Here is a 16,221-nt window from a genome sequence, read left to right on the forward strand (position 1 = left end):
TACACTGGAATGATACTCATCTTAAAAAGAAGTGAGCTGGGGGTGCCTGGGTGGCTCGGTCCACTAAGTATCCAACTCTTGACTTTGGCTCAGGTTATGATCTCACAGTTTGTGGGTTCAAGCCCTGCATCAGGCTCTGTGCTGACAGTGCAGAGCCTGCTTGGGATTCTCTCTCCCTCTCTCTCCGCCCCTCCCTTGCTCTCTCTCTCTCTCTCTCTCTCTCGCTCTCTCTCAAAAGAAATAAACTTAAAAAAATAAATAGAAGTGATGTACTGATACATGCCATAACACAGACAAACCCTGAAACCATTCTACATGAAAGAAGCCAGTCACCAAAGACCATATAGGGTATGATTCCATTTACATGAAATGACCAGAGTAGGCTGATCCATAGAGACAGAAAGTAGATGTGTAGTTGCCAGGACCTGGTGAAGTGGTAACAGGGGTGATGAAAATGTTCTCGAATTAGATGTATGGATGGTTGCACACCCCTTAAATATACTAAAACCACTGAATTTTCCAAAGAGTAGATTGTATAGTGCATGAATTATATCTCAATATTTTAAAACGTTTTTATTTAAGTAATCTCTACACCCGACGTGGGGCTTGAACTCACGACCCCAAGATCAAGAGTCGCACACTCCTCCGACTGAACCAGCCAGCCACCCCATCTCAATTTTGAGAGGTTATTAAAAGATGTGGTATTGGCGGGCGCCTGGGTGGCTCAGTTGGTTAAACACCTGACTTCAGCTCAAGTCACGATCTCGTGGTTTGTGGGTTCGAGCCCCACGTTGGGCTCTGTGCTGACAGCTCAGAGCCTGAAGCCTGTTTCAGATTCTGTGTCTCCCTGTCTCTCTGCCCTTGCCCTCTCTCTCTCTCTCTCTCAAAAATAAATAAACATTATAAACAATTTTTAAAAATGTGGTATTGGCTATTTTGTTCCCTGAGAGGCCCTGTTACCTCCATAGGACTCAATCTCTTAAGGAAGAGGAAGAAAATGAGAGACCAAAGACAAAATACATCCAGCTCAGTCTGAAGCTCACAGTTGACTACTTGATTTTCAAGGACACCTTTGGGTTATGAGTAATTACACGGAGCTTTTCACACGGGGCTGGGGAGAATTTCACCTGCTTCTGCGCCAGCATAGTTGGAGAAAAGGAAAGACAGCAGCTTCAGCGAAGACTTCTGGTACAGCCCAACCACGGTCTCGTTCAGGGGGTCCTTGTTCTTGTCCAGCCAGCCGGCAATGTTGTAGTCCACGGTGCCGGCGTAGTGGACCAGTGAGAAGTGGGCCTCGGCCTTGCCTTTGGCAGGCTTGGGCTTCTGGAAGTTGTTGGACTTGCCCAGGTGCTGGTCGTACAGCTTGTTCTTGAAGGAGGTGTCCGTGGCCTTGGGGAACATGCACTCCTCCTCCAGGATGGAGAAGATGCCCATAGGCTGAAAGGAGAACAGACCATGTCTCAGCGTTTAATAGTACGTTTCCATGACTCCATTGACTGCAGGAGCCAAACACAACTTCTTCAGTGCTACCGCTTTCTGGCTAAGAGCCTTGCAAGGTAAGTGCTGTGAGAGCAAGGTGTGATGACAGAACAGAACTAGCCGTGTAGTATGTGCTTAATGAACGCTTGTTGAACAAGAGAGCATGGAAAGAGATTGTATGTGTTTATTATAAACGTAGCTCACTTTTAGCTATCGGCTTACCCCCCAAAAAGTAAAGTTACATACCTAGACATAAAATACTATGATATATATATAAATATATATGATATATATATAAATATATATATATATAAATACTATGATATATATATAAATATATATGATATATATAAATATATATATATAATTATATATATAATTATGTATATATATAATTATATATATATACATATATTTGTTTTGAAATTTACTGTCAAATTGGTTTCCATACAACACCCAGTGCTCATCCCAAAAGGTGCCCTCCTCAATACCCATCACCCACCCTCCCCTCCCTCCCATCCCCCATCAGCCCTCAGTTTGTTCTCAGTTTTTAAGAGTCTCTTATGCTTTGGCTCTCTCCCACTCTAACCTCTTTTTTTTTGTTTGTTTGTTTTTTTTTCCTTCCCCTCCCCCATGGGTTTCTGTTAAGTCTGGACATCTCAGGAACCACTTCAGAAAGATAAACTCATTCCAATGTGACAGTGCTCAGAATGTTATGGGAATTCCTTTTTTTAAATTTATTTTTTATTTAAAAAAATTTGTTTTTAGCATTTATTTCTGAGAGACAGAGAGAGACAGAACACAAGCAGAAGAGGGGCAGAGAGAGAGGGAGACACAGAATCGGAAGCAGGCTCCAGGCTCTGAGCTGTCAGGACACAACCCCATGCAGGGCTCGAACCCATGCAACATGAGATCATGACCTGACCTGAAGTCAGATGCTCAACCAACTGAGCCACCCAGGCGCCGCCCCCCCCCTTTTTTTAAAGTTTATTTACCTATTTTGAGAGAGACAGAGACAATGCGAGTTGGGGAGGGGCAGAGAGAGAGGGAGACAGAGAAACCCAAGCAGGCTCTGCACTGTCCGCGCAGAGCCTGATTCAGGGCTCAAATTCATGAACCTGAGCCAAAATCAAGAGTCAGAAGCTCAACCAACTGAGTCACCCAGGAGTACCCCCCTGCCCTTTTTTAAGTTAATGTCCTCTGCTATTTTTATAATAACACGGTTCCAAGAACTCCTCACATTCTTGGGGAGAACAGAGCCCTTGGATCTTAACCACCCAGGTACCCCTTAAGGTGTCTGAATTACACGTGCTTTCCAAACACTTACTCTTCAGCTTCAAGGGGATTCAGCTCTCTTAAGGCTGGGAGAGTAGGGTTAGGGTCGCCACTCGATTAGCAGGGAAGGGTGAGAGCAAAGATGTGGTGGTCCCAAGTCCCTGGGGAGCACCTCTGTTTCTCTACCTTCTCGATGAGCTCGATGCAGGCAGCCAGGTCCATCCCAAAGTCGATGAACTCCCACTCGATGCCCTCCTTCTTGTACTCCTCCTGCTCCAGCACGAACATGTGGTGGTTGAAGAACTGTTGCAGCTTCTCGTTGGTGAAGTTGATGCACAGCTGCTCCAGGCTGTTGAACTAGGGCGTTGCAAACACCAAAGAGCTCAAGTGAGTTTGGGAAACCCAGGGGGAATTCGGCAGAGCAGACACGAAGCGGAGGGGCCTTAACAGGGCCGCTTACTCCAACAACTCACATCAAAGATCTCAAAGCCGGCGATGTCCAGGACCCCGATGAAGTACTGTCTGGGCTGCTTGGTGTCCAGCTGCTGGTTGATGCGGGTGACCATCCACAGGAACATCTTCTCGTAGACGGCCTTGGCCAGGGCGCCCACCGCATTGGTCACCTTGAAGAAAGATCACTCGCTCATCCCTCAAATTAATGTTTATATGGTGGTATTAAGTTGAAGCATGAACCGGATGACATCTTCAGGGTCAAAGCTGTTGGAGATGGGTCCAACCTAATATTAAATATTTCTTTTTTTTTTAGATTTGTTTATTTATTTTTGAGAGAGAGAGAGAGTGAGAGAGCACAAGAGGGGGTGGGGTAGAGAGAATGAGAGACAGAATCCTAAGCCGGCTCCGTGCCATCAGCGCTTAGCTGATGCCAGGCTCAATTGCACGAACTGTGAGATCATCACCTGAGCCGAGATCAAGAGTCAGCCGCTTAACTGACTGAGCCACCCAGGCGTCCCACCCCCAGCCCCCCATTAAAAATTTCTTGAAATGTTTGCTACCTTAGAATATTCCCCTTTCTGTGAGAACCACTGTATGTACAAAGATAACCTTCTAACAACCATGGTTATGACATGTGACTCTAGACCCTGGCTGCACGTAATTGAACCACAAGGGGACATTTGATCCAAGTTGGGTTGTACAAAGTGTCTCTCCTGCGAATTTGGAATTGGGATCAAAGACACTGGTCTCAGTCTCAGTAGGAGGCTGAACTACAGAGATGTGAAGCTGGGAGCTATGGGGTGAGCAGGAGAGATGGAGAGAGATTTTCTTCCTGGTGAGGACACAGGAGAGGAGAGCAGACAGCCCATGGAGCCCCCGGGAAGGAGCTGCACAGGGACTGCCTGGCTCCAGAGGACCCTTCAGTTTCTGGCTCCAGGCCCTTAGGATGCCCGATGGTACTCTTGATTTACATTCCTTGAGCTAGCTACACCTAGGGTCATAAGAATGAAACTCCCCCTAATGCTGATGACAATTGCATATGTATTTCTGATATCTTCAACTGAGAGAGCTCTAAGATGATGGTTACTGTTTATTTACCTTTGAGAGTGAGAGACAAACAGAACACGAGAGGGAGAGGGGCAGAGAGAGAGAGAGGGAGACACAGAATCGGAGGCAGGTTCCAGGCTCTGAGCCGTCAGCACAGAGCCCAATGTGGGGCTGGAACCCACGAACCGTGAGATCATGACCTGAGCTAAAGTTGGACGCTCAACCGAGTGAGCCACGCAGGTGCCCCTAAAATGATGGTTAAAATAGCAACATCACTGAGTCAGCTGAACTCAGATCATCTCCATTACCTGCTGGACATTTTGGCCTTTAGTGACATACTCGTTCCCAACCTTCACCCTCGGACAGCACAGGCCCTTCAGCATTTCTGCAGAGTTCAGACCCATTAAGTATCCAGCTTTGTCAGCCACTGGAGGAAGAGGGGAAACAGCGTCACACAAAAACAGCAGCTGCTGATGTGGCCAGTCAGGCCCCAAGGGCCTCCCAGAAATGTTTCCTACGATCCTTTTGTTTTTGTTTGTTTGTTTTTAAATGTTTGTTTCTTTATTTTGAGAGAGACAGACAGAGAGTGCCAGTGGGGAAGGGGCAGAGAGACAGGGAGAGAGAATCCCAAGCAGACTCTGTGCTCCTGGCTCGTGGGTTCGAGCCCTGCGTCGGGCTCTGTGCTGATGGCTCAGTCTGCAGCCTGCTTCGGATTCTGCGTCTCCCTCTCTCTCTGTCCCTCCCTCTCTCACACTCTCTCTTTACCTCAAAAGTAAATAATAAATGTTAAAAAAAAAATTGAAGAAAAGATACAGTTACATAGTAATTTTGGAGTCTGATAATGCAGCAAAATGGTGTCTGAGTAAAGGAGGCACCATTTGGACATACAGCTAAGCACCTTCTTGATTTATGCAAGCTCACAGCTGAGGAAGAAGTACAAAACTTTGCCCCAACCTTCCTGTGTTGGAAGAGGTCAAAAGCAGTCGAGTCTTGGCAATTTCACACAGTTCACTGGGAGTTCAGTTGACTTGGGGACGGACCTGGCTGCCTGCACTGAACTAATCGAGAAGGTCGAGAAATGTTGTTCCCCTAGAGACAGCTCCTTCTTGGCTGGGACCGTCACCTTATTGCTGGCTCGGGAGACGAGCTAATCAAAATCCAGGACAGTATTTGTTAAGTGTTTAATAAGAGGCCAAATGGATGCTTTCTTCTTTGCTCCAACTATCCTCTTTTCCTGCTTTGCCCGCTTAGGTGGGTGGTATAATTATTGTTCTAGTCACTTAAACTTGAATGCTTGGGGTTGATCATATCCCTCCTTTACATCCCTGATGTGCCTGTGGTCAGACAGGCATCAAATCCTGCTCACTTCACCTTCAAAATAGCTTGGATCTCCATTGTTGGGAATAGTAGAGTGGTAGAGAGCTTGGGCTCTCAACTCAGCCTGATGTTCACATTTTGGTTTTGCTTCCTTGTACTCATGGTTTCGTTTTTGTTTGTTTGTTTATTTATTTATTTTTTAAACTGGGGGTAGGGTGATTCTTGGTGGTTTCCCGTCGGTTCGGTTGTTGGGAAGTAGGCCTGGTGCATGGTGAGCCCTCAGCAAACGTTTACTTGGATTGGCATCCTCATTAGAGGACCTCAGGCCTGGATCACTTTCCCCTGTTCGGGCTCTTTCTGCTCCTAAGCACTGAGCACACGGCTGCCAGGGCTGGAAGGGGGCCTGGGCCCCCACCGTGATATTTATAATACGAGATCCACCCTTTGCCGAGGAGCCTGGTACATTTTCTTTTCAAACCCCCACACTCTTGGCAACCTTGACTGGTCACAGATCAACTCACACGCATCTCCCCTCCTATGTAGAGCGTCTGTGGTTTCTGGTGCCTATCACATCCATTCTAAGCTGTTTAGCTCGTCATTCAAGGCCTTTTCAAACTGAGGCCAAAATAACTACTCTGTAATTCCCATGTCTTACACTTGCACACATCCTCTTCTGCAGCCAATGTGGACCACTCTTCTGTTTATTTCCATCACATTCCTTCTCCTGCCCCCTTGATCATCATGTTTCCTCTGCCCAGACTACCTCTTTCCTTTCAACCATACCTTTCAGGATCTACCCACCCTTCAAACTCTGCATCAGTGCCCTCCTCCCCCAGGAAGCCCTCCTCGATTACCCCCAATCAGAAGTGCTTCCTGTTCTGAACACAGTCTCTCTCCTGTTGCTTATCTGGCACCATTGCCAGAGGCAGGATTCCAAGATGGCCTCCCGGATTGGTGCCCCTGGTATATATTCCCCGCATAATCCCCTCCACTTGTGTGGGGGTAGAACCGGTGAACGTGATATGACCTGTCACTCCTGTGAAGAGGTCACTAAGGAAAAGAGATTATCCTGGGCAACCCTAGCCTAATCAGGCGAGGCTTTATGGGCAGTGGTAAAGTCACGTATATTTTCCTGGTCTTTCTTTCAAGGCTACTGCACCCCTGCATCATCTGGGGTTCAAGACACAGTGCTTCCCATAGTGTGGGGATGTTACAACCGGTAGGATTATTGGAGATGAACCGGTCTTTTACTTAACAGAGCTTGGAAGACACGGCGGGAGAGAGATGAGGGGAAGAACAGGGGGTATGGGGGGGGTTCCTGCTGCTCTGAGCCCCTCCCACTGCCCTCTGCTCTGTTTCCAGGAGGGGGACTGGAGACCATCCAGGTGAGAGCCATGGGGCGCAGGGAGATGCATACACTAGTCCATGGTTCTGGGTTCAACTTCAACAGATGTCAGAATTAAAGGCAATGAGAGGAGGAGACCTCCTCTCCTGGTCTTAGGCTCAGGTGCTTAAGGACAGTATTCTGGACACTAATCATGGCGTGCACAGAGAGAAAGTGAAGTTCATGGAAGCATATCCTCTTAGAAATGTCTACCCCAAAATAACAGGTGAGCTGTGATAGCGAGCAGTAGTGGTGTGGACAGTGATTATTCATTCACGAGAATGCCCAGACGTGGTTACCTTCGGTGCCGTCAGGCTCCGCCTGCTCTTCTCGCTGCTTCTGCTTGAACTTCATGTTCCCATAGTGCATTACGGCGCCCGTCAGCTTGTAGATCCCGACTTTCTCCTCTGAGCTGAAGCCCAGAATGTCAATGGCGTTCTGGGAGTTAGAAAAAGGACAGTTGTCACAGAGACTCTGTTTTCCCTGGTGAAGACCTCACTCTTTCTGTACAGCCCGGGAGACGGCATTTGCCCAAAGGAGTGGTTGACAGGTGGGATGTGTTAAGATAGGGGTTAAAACCCATTTCTTTGTGGCGCCTGGGTGGCTCTGTTGGTTAAGCGTCTGACTCTTGATTTCAGCTCAGGTCATGATCTCATGGTTTGTGAGTTTGAGCCCAGCCGTCGTGCTGTGCTGACAGTGTGGGGCCTGCTTGGGATTCTGTCTCCCTCTCTCTCTGCCCCTCCCCTGCTTGTTTTCTCTCTCTCTCAAAAAAAAAAAAAAAAAATATATATATATATATATATACGTATATATATATTTGATTTAAAATCCATTTCTCTAACATGTTTATGTGGGAGGGGGAGATTATGGAAGAAAATGTGAATCGTCTGTAAGAACTGATTTGAATCCTTTATACATAGATTTGGGGCTGTTTTCTGGAGGAGGCCGTTGGGAACCATTGTGTGATAGCAGGAGAAGGAAGTGTCATGGAGAGTGTCTGAGGAGGTGTCCAACAGCTTGAAAGCCTGGCATGGTAAGCCGGGAATTCTGGTGTTGCTCAGAATTGAGACAATATGGCGCCCCAGGCAACTAGAGCCTCGAGGGACGGTCATGGAAGAGAATGCCACCATTTTTCAAATAAGGAAGGGGAAAACTTTTGCAGAGCCTACCTGTGCTAGGCACATCCATGTATCGCCCCGTTAGGTCGCTATGAGAACCTTCTAGGTGTGCAGATGTTTCCAAAGTTACAGGTGAGACCTGAGGTTCTAAAAGGATAAGTGACCTGCCCCAAGTCACACAGGCAGGATGGGATAAAACTGGGGCCGGACCAAGTGCTTGGGTCACTTCAGAGCCCACAGCGGTTGCTGATTTGGTCTGACAGCCCTTGGCCCGTCATCTACCACAAAGACTTAAATTAGCGACTCCTTCTCTGGGGTGTATGTGTTGACTATGCAGTAGGCCTTGCAGCCTGAGCCTAAGCAATCCCCACTGGTGGATTTGACATGTATGGACGTGCTGGTGAGCAGGTTGGTCAGTGTCAGCAGGATGGCACTCTTGGGGTCGTGCCCCCTTTTGGAGAGGGAGAGTCCATGCCAGGAGCCGACCTGCAGGATGAGAGGCCGTGATGGCCTCCTTGACTCCATATCCCACCCCATCAGATGCATATCTGTGTCCTAGGAAGGGGTCATTGTAGGTTAAGAGAGAAAACCTTTCATTAAATTTTGAAAGGAACCAGGTGAAAGCATTACTGTCTGGGGACCCTCTTGGAGAACGCAGTCTCTGGAAGGGAGAAATCCCCTTCTGCTCGGCCATAAACCATCGCCCAGGAAAAGCTTCATGAGAGGGATGAGCAGTGTCGGCCCCTGACAGCTGGGGACCTATGCTGAGGACCTGAGACATCTTTGGTGACTTTAGGGTGGCTCAGTCGGTTGAACATCCGACTTCAGTTGGGGTCATGATATCGTGGTTCATGAATTCGAGCCCTGCGTTGGGCTCTGTGCTGACGGCTCAGAGCCTGGAGCCTGCCTCAGAGTCTGTGTCTCCTTTTCTCTCTTCCCCTCCCTCCCCCTCAAAAATAAATAACAATCACAAAAAAAAAATTTTAAAAATTATCTAAGAGGCTCTTTCTTGGGGGCTGGGGAGACTTTGCCCAGGTCATTAACCCAATCTTTCCATCTTCATCAGTTGGTAAGGGCTGGGGAAAATTGGTAAAAATATATATAGCTAGGTTTGAGTTAACTAAAGTTCATTTGCCCAAGAACATCTCTTCTTGTCTTTTTTTTTTAATGTTTATTTTTGAGAGAGAGAGAGAGAGAGAGAACAGGGGAGGAGCGGAGAGAGAGAGAGACACACAGAATCTGAAGCAGGCTCTAGGCTCCAAGCTATCAGCACACAGCCCGACATGGGGCTTGAACTCATGAACCGCGAGATCATGACCTGAGCTGAAGTTGGACACTTAACCGACTGAGCCACCCAGGCGCCCCACATTCTCTTGTCTTAAAACAATTAGCGTCACCCGGAAATGTCACAAAATGAAAGCCAAGGAGCTGGCACTGGACAGTGCCCCCAGCCTGTTGGACAAGACCCCTTTCCACCAGCTCTTATGGGTCCTGTGAGGGCAGAGCCAACAGCAGTGGAGATGAATTGCCCAGAGATGATGTCTGTCCGTTAAAAGTGCAATTAATTAAAAAAAAAAAAAAAAAAAAAAGGAAGTCCTGGGGTTGGGCAGATCTGGCTTCAAACGCTCTAACATTTACAAACTCTGTCTTTGAGCAAATTGTGTGTTTTTTTCTTCTAAGACTCCGCTTCCATCTTTGTGACTCAGAAGTCATAGTTGTTACCTCTATCACAGGTTTGGGGGAGGCTTAAACAAGGTAACACGGACAAAGCCCTTATCTTAGTTCCTAGCTCATGTAAGTGCTCAATGCACTTCGTTATTATTATTCTAGTTATTAACCTTAGAAATGCTTCCCAAAGCTAACGGCTGGGGGGTGGGGGCCGATGGGTGCGCTAAGGATGTGGGAGCTGAAGGTGAGCCTGAGTGGGCAGGTAGCCTGAGGAGTGGAGCGTCTGCTACAGAGTGGGTTATCTTTCCTGCTTCATACTTGGCTGTGTCTTAAAATTTTTCTTGGGGCGCTTGGGTGGCTCAGTCAGTTAAGCATCTGACTTAGGCTCGGGTCATGATCTCTCGAGTTCGAGCCCCGCGTCCGGCTCTGTGCTGACAGCTCGGAGCCTGAAGCCTGCCTCCAATTCTGTGTCTCCCTCTCTCTCTCTGCCCCTCCCCCACTCGCGCTCTGTCTCTCTCTGTCTCAGAAATAAATAAACATTAAAAAAATTTTTTTTTTTAATTTTTTCTTAAAGAACCGTGCAGATGGTTTTGTAACCTGAGAAGTTCCAACGAAACCTTTCAAAACCTTATACGTGTGAACATCTAAAGTGCTGGAGAAGGGAACGGGAAGTCCTGTTTGGGAGAATGTCTGGATCCCCCACGGGATCTGCTGAGGTGGTGCTGGGTGCTTGGGAGGGGTGCAATCTGGACGAATTGTCTTGACATCTCCATCTCTGAGATCTTGGGTCTGATCACCTAACATCTCTGGGGCCCTGTTTCTCATTAGATCGCTAGGATGCCTCTCCGTTCACAAGCTCAGTGATTCCACACAGAAAGAAAGGAGGAAGGAGAAAAGATGCTTACATCAGTTGCCAGCAGCTCTTTACTGTCATCGATGCTGGCCACGGTGACCTCTCCTTGGCTCACGAAGGGGAAGTCAAAGGGATTGGTTGAAATGAGGAGCAAGTCTGTGAAACACGAAGGAGGTCCCATCAGCGCCTCGCGCACCTCGTACGCGGGGTGTTTTTCCTACGTGACTGATTTGGAAGATGAGAGCAATAACCCCTAAGACCTTACCGATTAGTTCTGGCTTCTTGTTTGACATGATTTGGTAAAAAATGTGATAGCTTCTCTCACTGGACAGCTGAAATGTCACTCTGGATTTTTCTAAGAGATCTAAGGGAACAGGAAATAATGTGATTTGAGGTCCCTGGGAGATGCCTCTGTGGTCAAATCCCATGGTGCCCAGTGGGGTGCCCTGACTCACAGGTTTCGATGTCTGCAGATGCCAGCTTTCCCGTGGCTCCGAAATGAATCCGAATGAATTTCCCCTGTCCAATGGCAGTTAGACAAACATCACCATTATTTCATGTATATGGTAGCGTGGCTGGCTTTTGCTAGGGACTACCAGCCATGAGTGGGAAATGTAGGGTCACGGAGAAAGTGATGCCAGATGCAGAGGACTTGCCTCTTCTCTGTCTGCCTGGCATCCGGTGTCCCCATTCTGGGTCCATCAAGACTCAGATAGTTCTACCCAAAGCATCTGGCCCTGTTCCTCCAGCTCTGGGGATGCCCACAGCCTCCCTCACCAACTTCTGCTTGAGACCACCTCACGCTAGACTGTCCCCTTGGTTTTTAACCTGCTCTCTGGTACCCGGATTCCCAAACACTTCATGACAACTTTGATGGGTCTCATTGGATTGTCTTGCCGACCTCCTTTTTTCCTTCTGAGATTTCTTCCTTTGGTTTCCCTTACTGCTTACTACAGGCAAACCTAGCTTCCAGGCTCAGGCCAGGCTCTCTGGCTCCCCAAATACACATTCAGAGTCTGAGTTCTCCCCTTTGGAGGGGAGGCGAGAGGTGAAATTTTATGAGTGATTGGTCTCTACCAAACTGTGAGCAAATTTGAGGGCAAAAATGTTGCCTTGCTTATTCACCCATAGTCAAGAATGTGGTCGTTACTCAGTAATATTCTCAATATTTTCTTCTTTTATTTTGAGCTTATTTATTTATTTTGAGAGAGATAGGGAGAGAGAGAATCCCAAGCAGGCTCCACACTCTCAGTGCAGAGCCCAAAAGGAGGCTCGATCCCATGAACCGTGAGATCGTGACCTGAGCCAATACCAAGAATCGGATGCTTGAATGACTGAGCCACCCAGATGCCCTGGTATATTTTCTGAATGAAGCTTGAGAAGAGTTGGTGTAGGGCCAGTGGAGGTATGAGTGAACTGTAAGTGTTGGTCTTCGGTATTGTTAGCTGCTCAGTGGGAGATGATGGAAGTTTTAGCCTGCAGATGTTTGGTGCGTGGGCGGAAGGTAGACAGAATAACCAGGGTGATCGTGACTTCTGGGTCTGGGCCAAGAGGAGAGGCCTAAGGACTATAGGGGGTGTCTAAAGGCATTGTCTTCCTCATGGCACCAGGTTAGCTCAATAACTGACTTGATGCCAATATATGTACCATATCTCTGGTGTGTAACATGCACCCAGATCCCCTACGAGCAAGAGATTTTAGTTGTGCACAGGGAGGACAGATGTGCAAATGGGCAATGCACAGAGGACCGAGGGAAAGAAAGAAGAAAGGTCAGGGCTCATTGTCACTGTCCTTGATGGCTACATCTACTCTCTCATCGGTGACCACTTTATCTTTGAGAAATAACGATGAAACACAAGCTTGAGATTATCCACCTCCTGAGATGTGTGAAGTCCTGATGTACTTTTGCAACTACAGGTATAAATGAGGGCTTCACCTCGTGGTATTTGCTCACCTCCTGGTACAGTGAGGTTAGGTAGAGGACTGGTTGTTTATTTGCCGACGGAGGAAGTCAATGCCTCTTTGGCTGAGCTAAACTTAAGTGAGACATTGAGGGATGGAACATATCCTTCAGTATTTTCAACATCAACTTATTCCCAGGTTTTGGGCTCTCCTGCCTTCACAGGACTTTTCCTTTTCCCAATGCCTCTGACTTGGAGAAATTAAAGCTGCTCACTTAATTCACACTAAGGTTTATGTGGCTAATAAGCCAATGAGATTGCTCAATGGACTTCAACATTTTAAAATGTGCTACCTCAAGGGGCGTCTGGGGGGCTCAGTAGGTTAAGCATCTGACTCTTGGTATCGGCTCAGGTCATGATCTCACAGTTCATGGGATCGAGCCCCTCATCAGGCTCTGTGCTGAGCCTGTAGCCTGCTTAAGATTTTCTCTCTCCCTCTGCAACCCCCCCCCCCCCCAAAAAGTTTCTGCCTCAAGAGACCAATTTTAGCATAAAAGAATTGCTCTCTACTTGTGGAACCTGAATCACCATAACTTCAGGATGGTCTGAGATGTCGCTGTCTAGTTAGGAAGGGACAGATAATTCTCCCTCTGCCGAGAATGAGCCAACACATTCTTCAGTGTATCAGAATATCCCAGCAGGGCAGATAGATCTGAATCACGTGAGGGTAGAATAGGGCTGGCTATATTCTGGTTTATGTGGCATTTTTTAATATCCAGCATTTGAGGAGAGGGTTTGGTTCTGGGGTGGGAGTGGGGGGGGGGGGCGGTGTGGAAAATTGGACTGGGTCTTACAAATCTTGAGGAGTTGTCATTCCTCACAGTCTTGGCGTTTCCAAAGGCCTCCAGCAGGGGATTGGCCTGGATGATTTGATCTTCCAGCGTCCCCTAATAATAAACAAGAAGAGACAAAGGGAGGACTTTGGACTGTCCCCTGAAGGAGCCCCCTGGTGACTCGAATGTGTGTATGCTCCGGGCAGGGTCCAAGGAGAGATGCTGACCAGTCCAGCCCGGTGGCCAGTGCAGATGTGAGAAGGAACCCACGGCCTCACCCCCCACCTCCCAAGGAGGCTTCAAGGTCCCATCCAGGAGACGGTCTGATTAGTATAGCATTGACGTGACTCTGGTCACACCAGATTTCAGGCTTCATCTTGATTTTTCAGGCTGCCTTTCTTCTCTGATAACACTTCATTATAAAGCATGGATTTTTAGAATACATACACCCGTTACTGCATGCATCGGGACCCAACTAATAGATTTGGATTCAGAAGTATAAATAGAATTGAGCAATTAAAGTGCCCCAAGAGATCACTTATAGAAATAGTGGTTCTCAAAAAAATTTTAAGTAGCAAAAAATATGTCATGAGAACTATTGCTCAGAAGTCCGCTTAAAGAAGATGTCGGGCTCTGTGCTGACAGCTCGGAGCCTGAAGCCTGCCTCCAATTCTGTGTCTCCCTCTCTCTCTGCCCCTCCCCCACTCATGCTCTGTCTCTCTCTGTCTCAGAAATAAACATTAAAAAAAAATTTTTAAGAAGGCAGAACTTTTACCCTCAGCCCCCACCACGACTGCTTATCCTTCTGTCTCCAGGGCAGTTTTCAAACTCCTGTCCCGCCCAGCTGGTTCTCAAAGTGTGATCCCTGGACCAGTTGCGTGAACAGAGGGAACGTGATGAAAATGCAAAGCGTCAGCGTTGTGAATGTGAGATTGGCATTTCGGTCAGAAATTCTGGGCCAGGGGCTTAGCGATCGGTCGTTCACAAGCCCTCCTGGTGATTCTTACGTGCGCTCACCTGTTTTTTGAGAGCCCCTGGCCTGAAGCATCCCTCCTGGAGGGGAGTGCATAGTGAGTTGCTCACCTGTCCCTGGCTTTTCCTGATGGAGCTGTGGTGCCACCACCTCCCGCCCTGCCCCACAAGCACCCTTAGGACACGACGTGGCGCACTGCCTACACTTGGTGCTCACCCACTCTTTAAGTTGGACTTATGCCCGCAAACCTCCCGATGGAGGGAGCTGCTTACCTGCATCTTGCCTGGCTGCTGCTCCTTCTTTTTGTCCCCAGTGACCGCAATTGTTGCAAAGTACTGGATGACACGCTTGGTGTTCACGGTCTTCCCCGCGCCGGATTCTCCGCTGCCGATTTAAAAGTAAGGGAGATAAAAGGGTGGAAGGGGCAGTGCCGGCTTCCGTGTCCTCATGGTGCAAACACAGGTTACTCACGTGATGAGGATGGACTGATTGTCTCGATCTGGAAATGCAGAGGGAAGAAGACGGAATAAAGAAACAGCAAACACACGGAATAAAAAACAAAAAATAAAACACAGGGCAACATCGGGTGTGGTCGGGGTCCATGCGGCGCTGACCTGAACGAGGGGTGTGAGGCTGGGGAGTGCCTAATCTTCCTCGAGACCATTGGTGCAGGTTTCCCAAATGTGGGATGTGCACCACGGACAGCGTGGCGAGTGAACAGTGAATCCCACAGTGTGCAAGTTTTTCTTGTTCATGGGTCTTTAACTCCTTGCCAGCCCTTTCTCAACAAAGAACAAGTCTCAGACTCAGGGCTTGTGGGAAGGCACGGCTTCTAATTAGAATCTATGGGCACTGATTGGTTGTCATTGAGATTTTCTTTTACCTTTACTCTGTACTCGTGGAAAATGACCGTGGTTTTCCATTTACAGTCGCTTATGAGTTGAGTGGTGTCCCTCACAAATTCATATGTTGAGATCCTTACCCCCAGGACCTCAGAATGTGACCTTGTTTGGAAACAGGGTCTTTGCAGGTGCTATTGGTGAAGATAAGGTCGCCCTGGGGTGGGTGGAGCCCAAATCCAATATGATTTCGGTCCTTATTAAAAGGAGAGGTTTGGAGATAGATCCACTCAGGGAGAACACCATGTAAAGGCAAATGTATAAGCAGAGTGATGTTTTTACAAGCCAAGGAACCCCACAGACAGCCAGGAAACCTCCAGAAACTGCAAGAGGGGCAGGGGACAGATTCTACCTCTCCACCCTTGGAAGGACCCAACCACGCTGATACCCCAGCCTTGGACTTTCCACCTCCAGACTTTGAGACAATAATTTCTGTTGTGTGAGCCACCTGCTTTATGGGATTTTGCCACAGCAGCCCTAGAAACTCATACAAATAGTGGTATTGGGGGCACTTGGGTGGCTCCATCAGTTAAACATCCGACTCTTGATTTCATCTCAGATAATGATCTCATGGTTTGTGGGATCAAGCCCCATGTTGGGCTCCACTCTGAGTGTGGAATCTGCGTAAGATTCTCTCTCTCTCTCCCTCTCTCTCTGGCCCTCCCCAACTCACATGCATGCCTCTCTCTCTCTTTCTCTTAAAATAAGTAAATAAGCTTTAAAACCACCCCCCCTCCACAGGGCACCTGGGGGCTCAGTCAGTTAAGCATCTGACTTCGACTCAGGTTATGATCTCACGGTTTGTGGGTTCGAGCCCCACATCGGGCTCTGTGCTGACAGCTCAGAGCCTGGAGCCTGCTTCAGATTCTGGGTCTCCCTCTCTCTCTGTCCCTCCCTTGCTCATGCTCTGCCTCTCTCTCTCTCAAAGATGAATAAACATTAAAAAAATATTAAACCCTCCTCAAACAAAAAAAAATAGTGCTATCGATCTTCCTTTTCAAATTGATGTAACTTTAGTTGA

At 47.9% G+C, this 16,221-nt stretch overlaps 1 protein-coding gene across 3 annotated transcripts in view; it reads right to left on the reverse strand.

Annotated features, from left to right (window-relative positions):
* The window catches only part of MYH13 (myosin heavy chain 13), a 64,794-nt gene that overhangs the window by 34,123 nt on the left and 14,450 nt on the right, over positions 1-16,221 (reverse strand). For all 3 annotated transcript variants that reach the window (XM_042915618.1, XM_042915617.1, XM_042915619.1), the window contains exons 6-16: positions 14,773-14,800; positions 14,574-14,685; positions 13,350-13,442; positions 11,050-11,113; positions 10,860-10,958; positions 10,647-10,750; positions 7,255-7,393; positions 4,563-4,681; positions 3,228-3,377; positions 2,941-3,111; positions 1,128-1,437 (exon numbers count right to left, since the gene is read on the reverse strand). In XM_042915618.1, coding sequence (XP_042771552.1) covers positions 1,128-1,437; positions 2,941-3,111; positions 3,228-3,377; positions 4,563-4,681; positions 7,255-7,393; positions 10,647-10,750; positions 10,860-10,958; positions 11,050-11,113; positions 13,350-13,442; positions 14,574-14,685; positions 14,773-14,800 — 1,389 coding nt within the window. The remainder of the gene's footprint in view (positions 1-1,127; positions 1,438-2,940; positions 3,112-3,227; positions 3,378-4,562; positions 4,682-7,254; positions 7,394-10,646; positions 10,751-10,859; positions 10,959-11,049; positions 11,114-13,349; positions 13,443-14,573; positions 14,686-14,772; positions 14,801-16,221) is intronic.

The sequence above is a fragment of the Panthera leo genome, chromosome E1, assembly GCF_018350215.1.
Source record: "Panthera leo isolate Ple1 chromosome E1, P.leo_Ple1_pat1.1, whole genome shotgun sequence".
NCBI lineage: Eukaryota > Metazoa > Chordata > Mammalia > Carnivora > Felidae > Panthera > Panthera leo.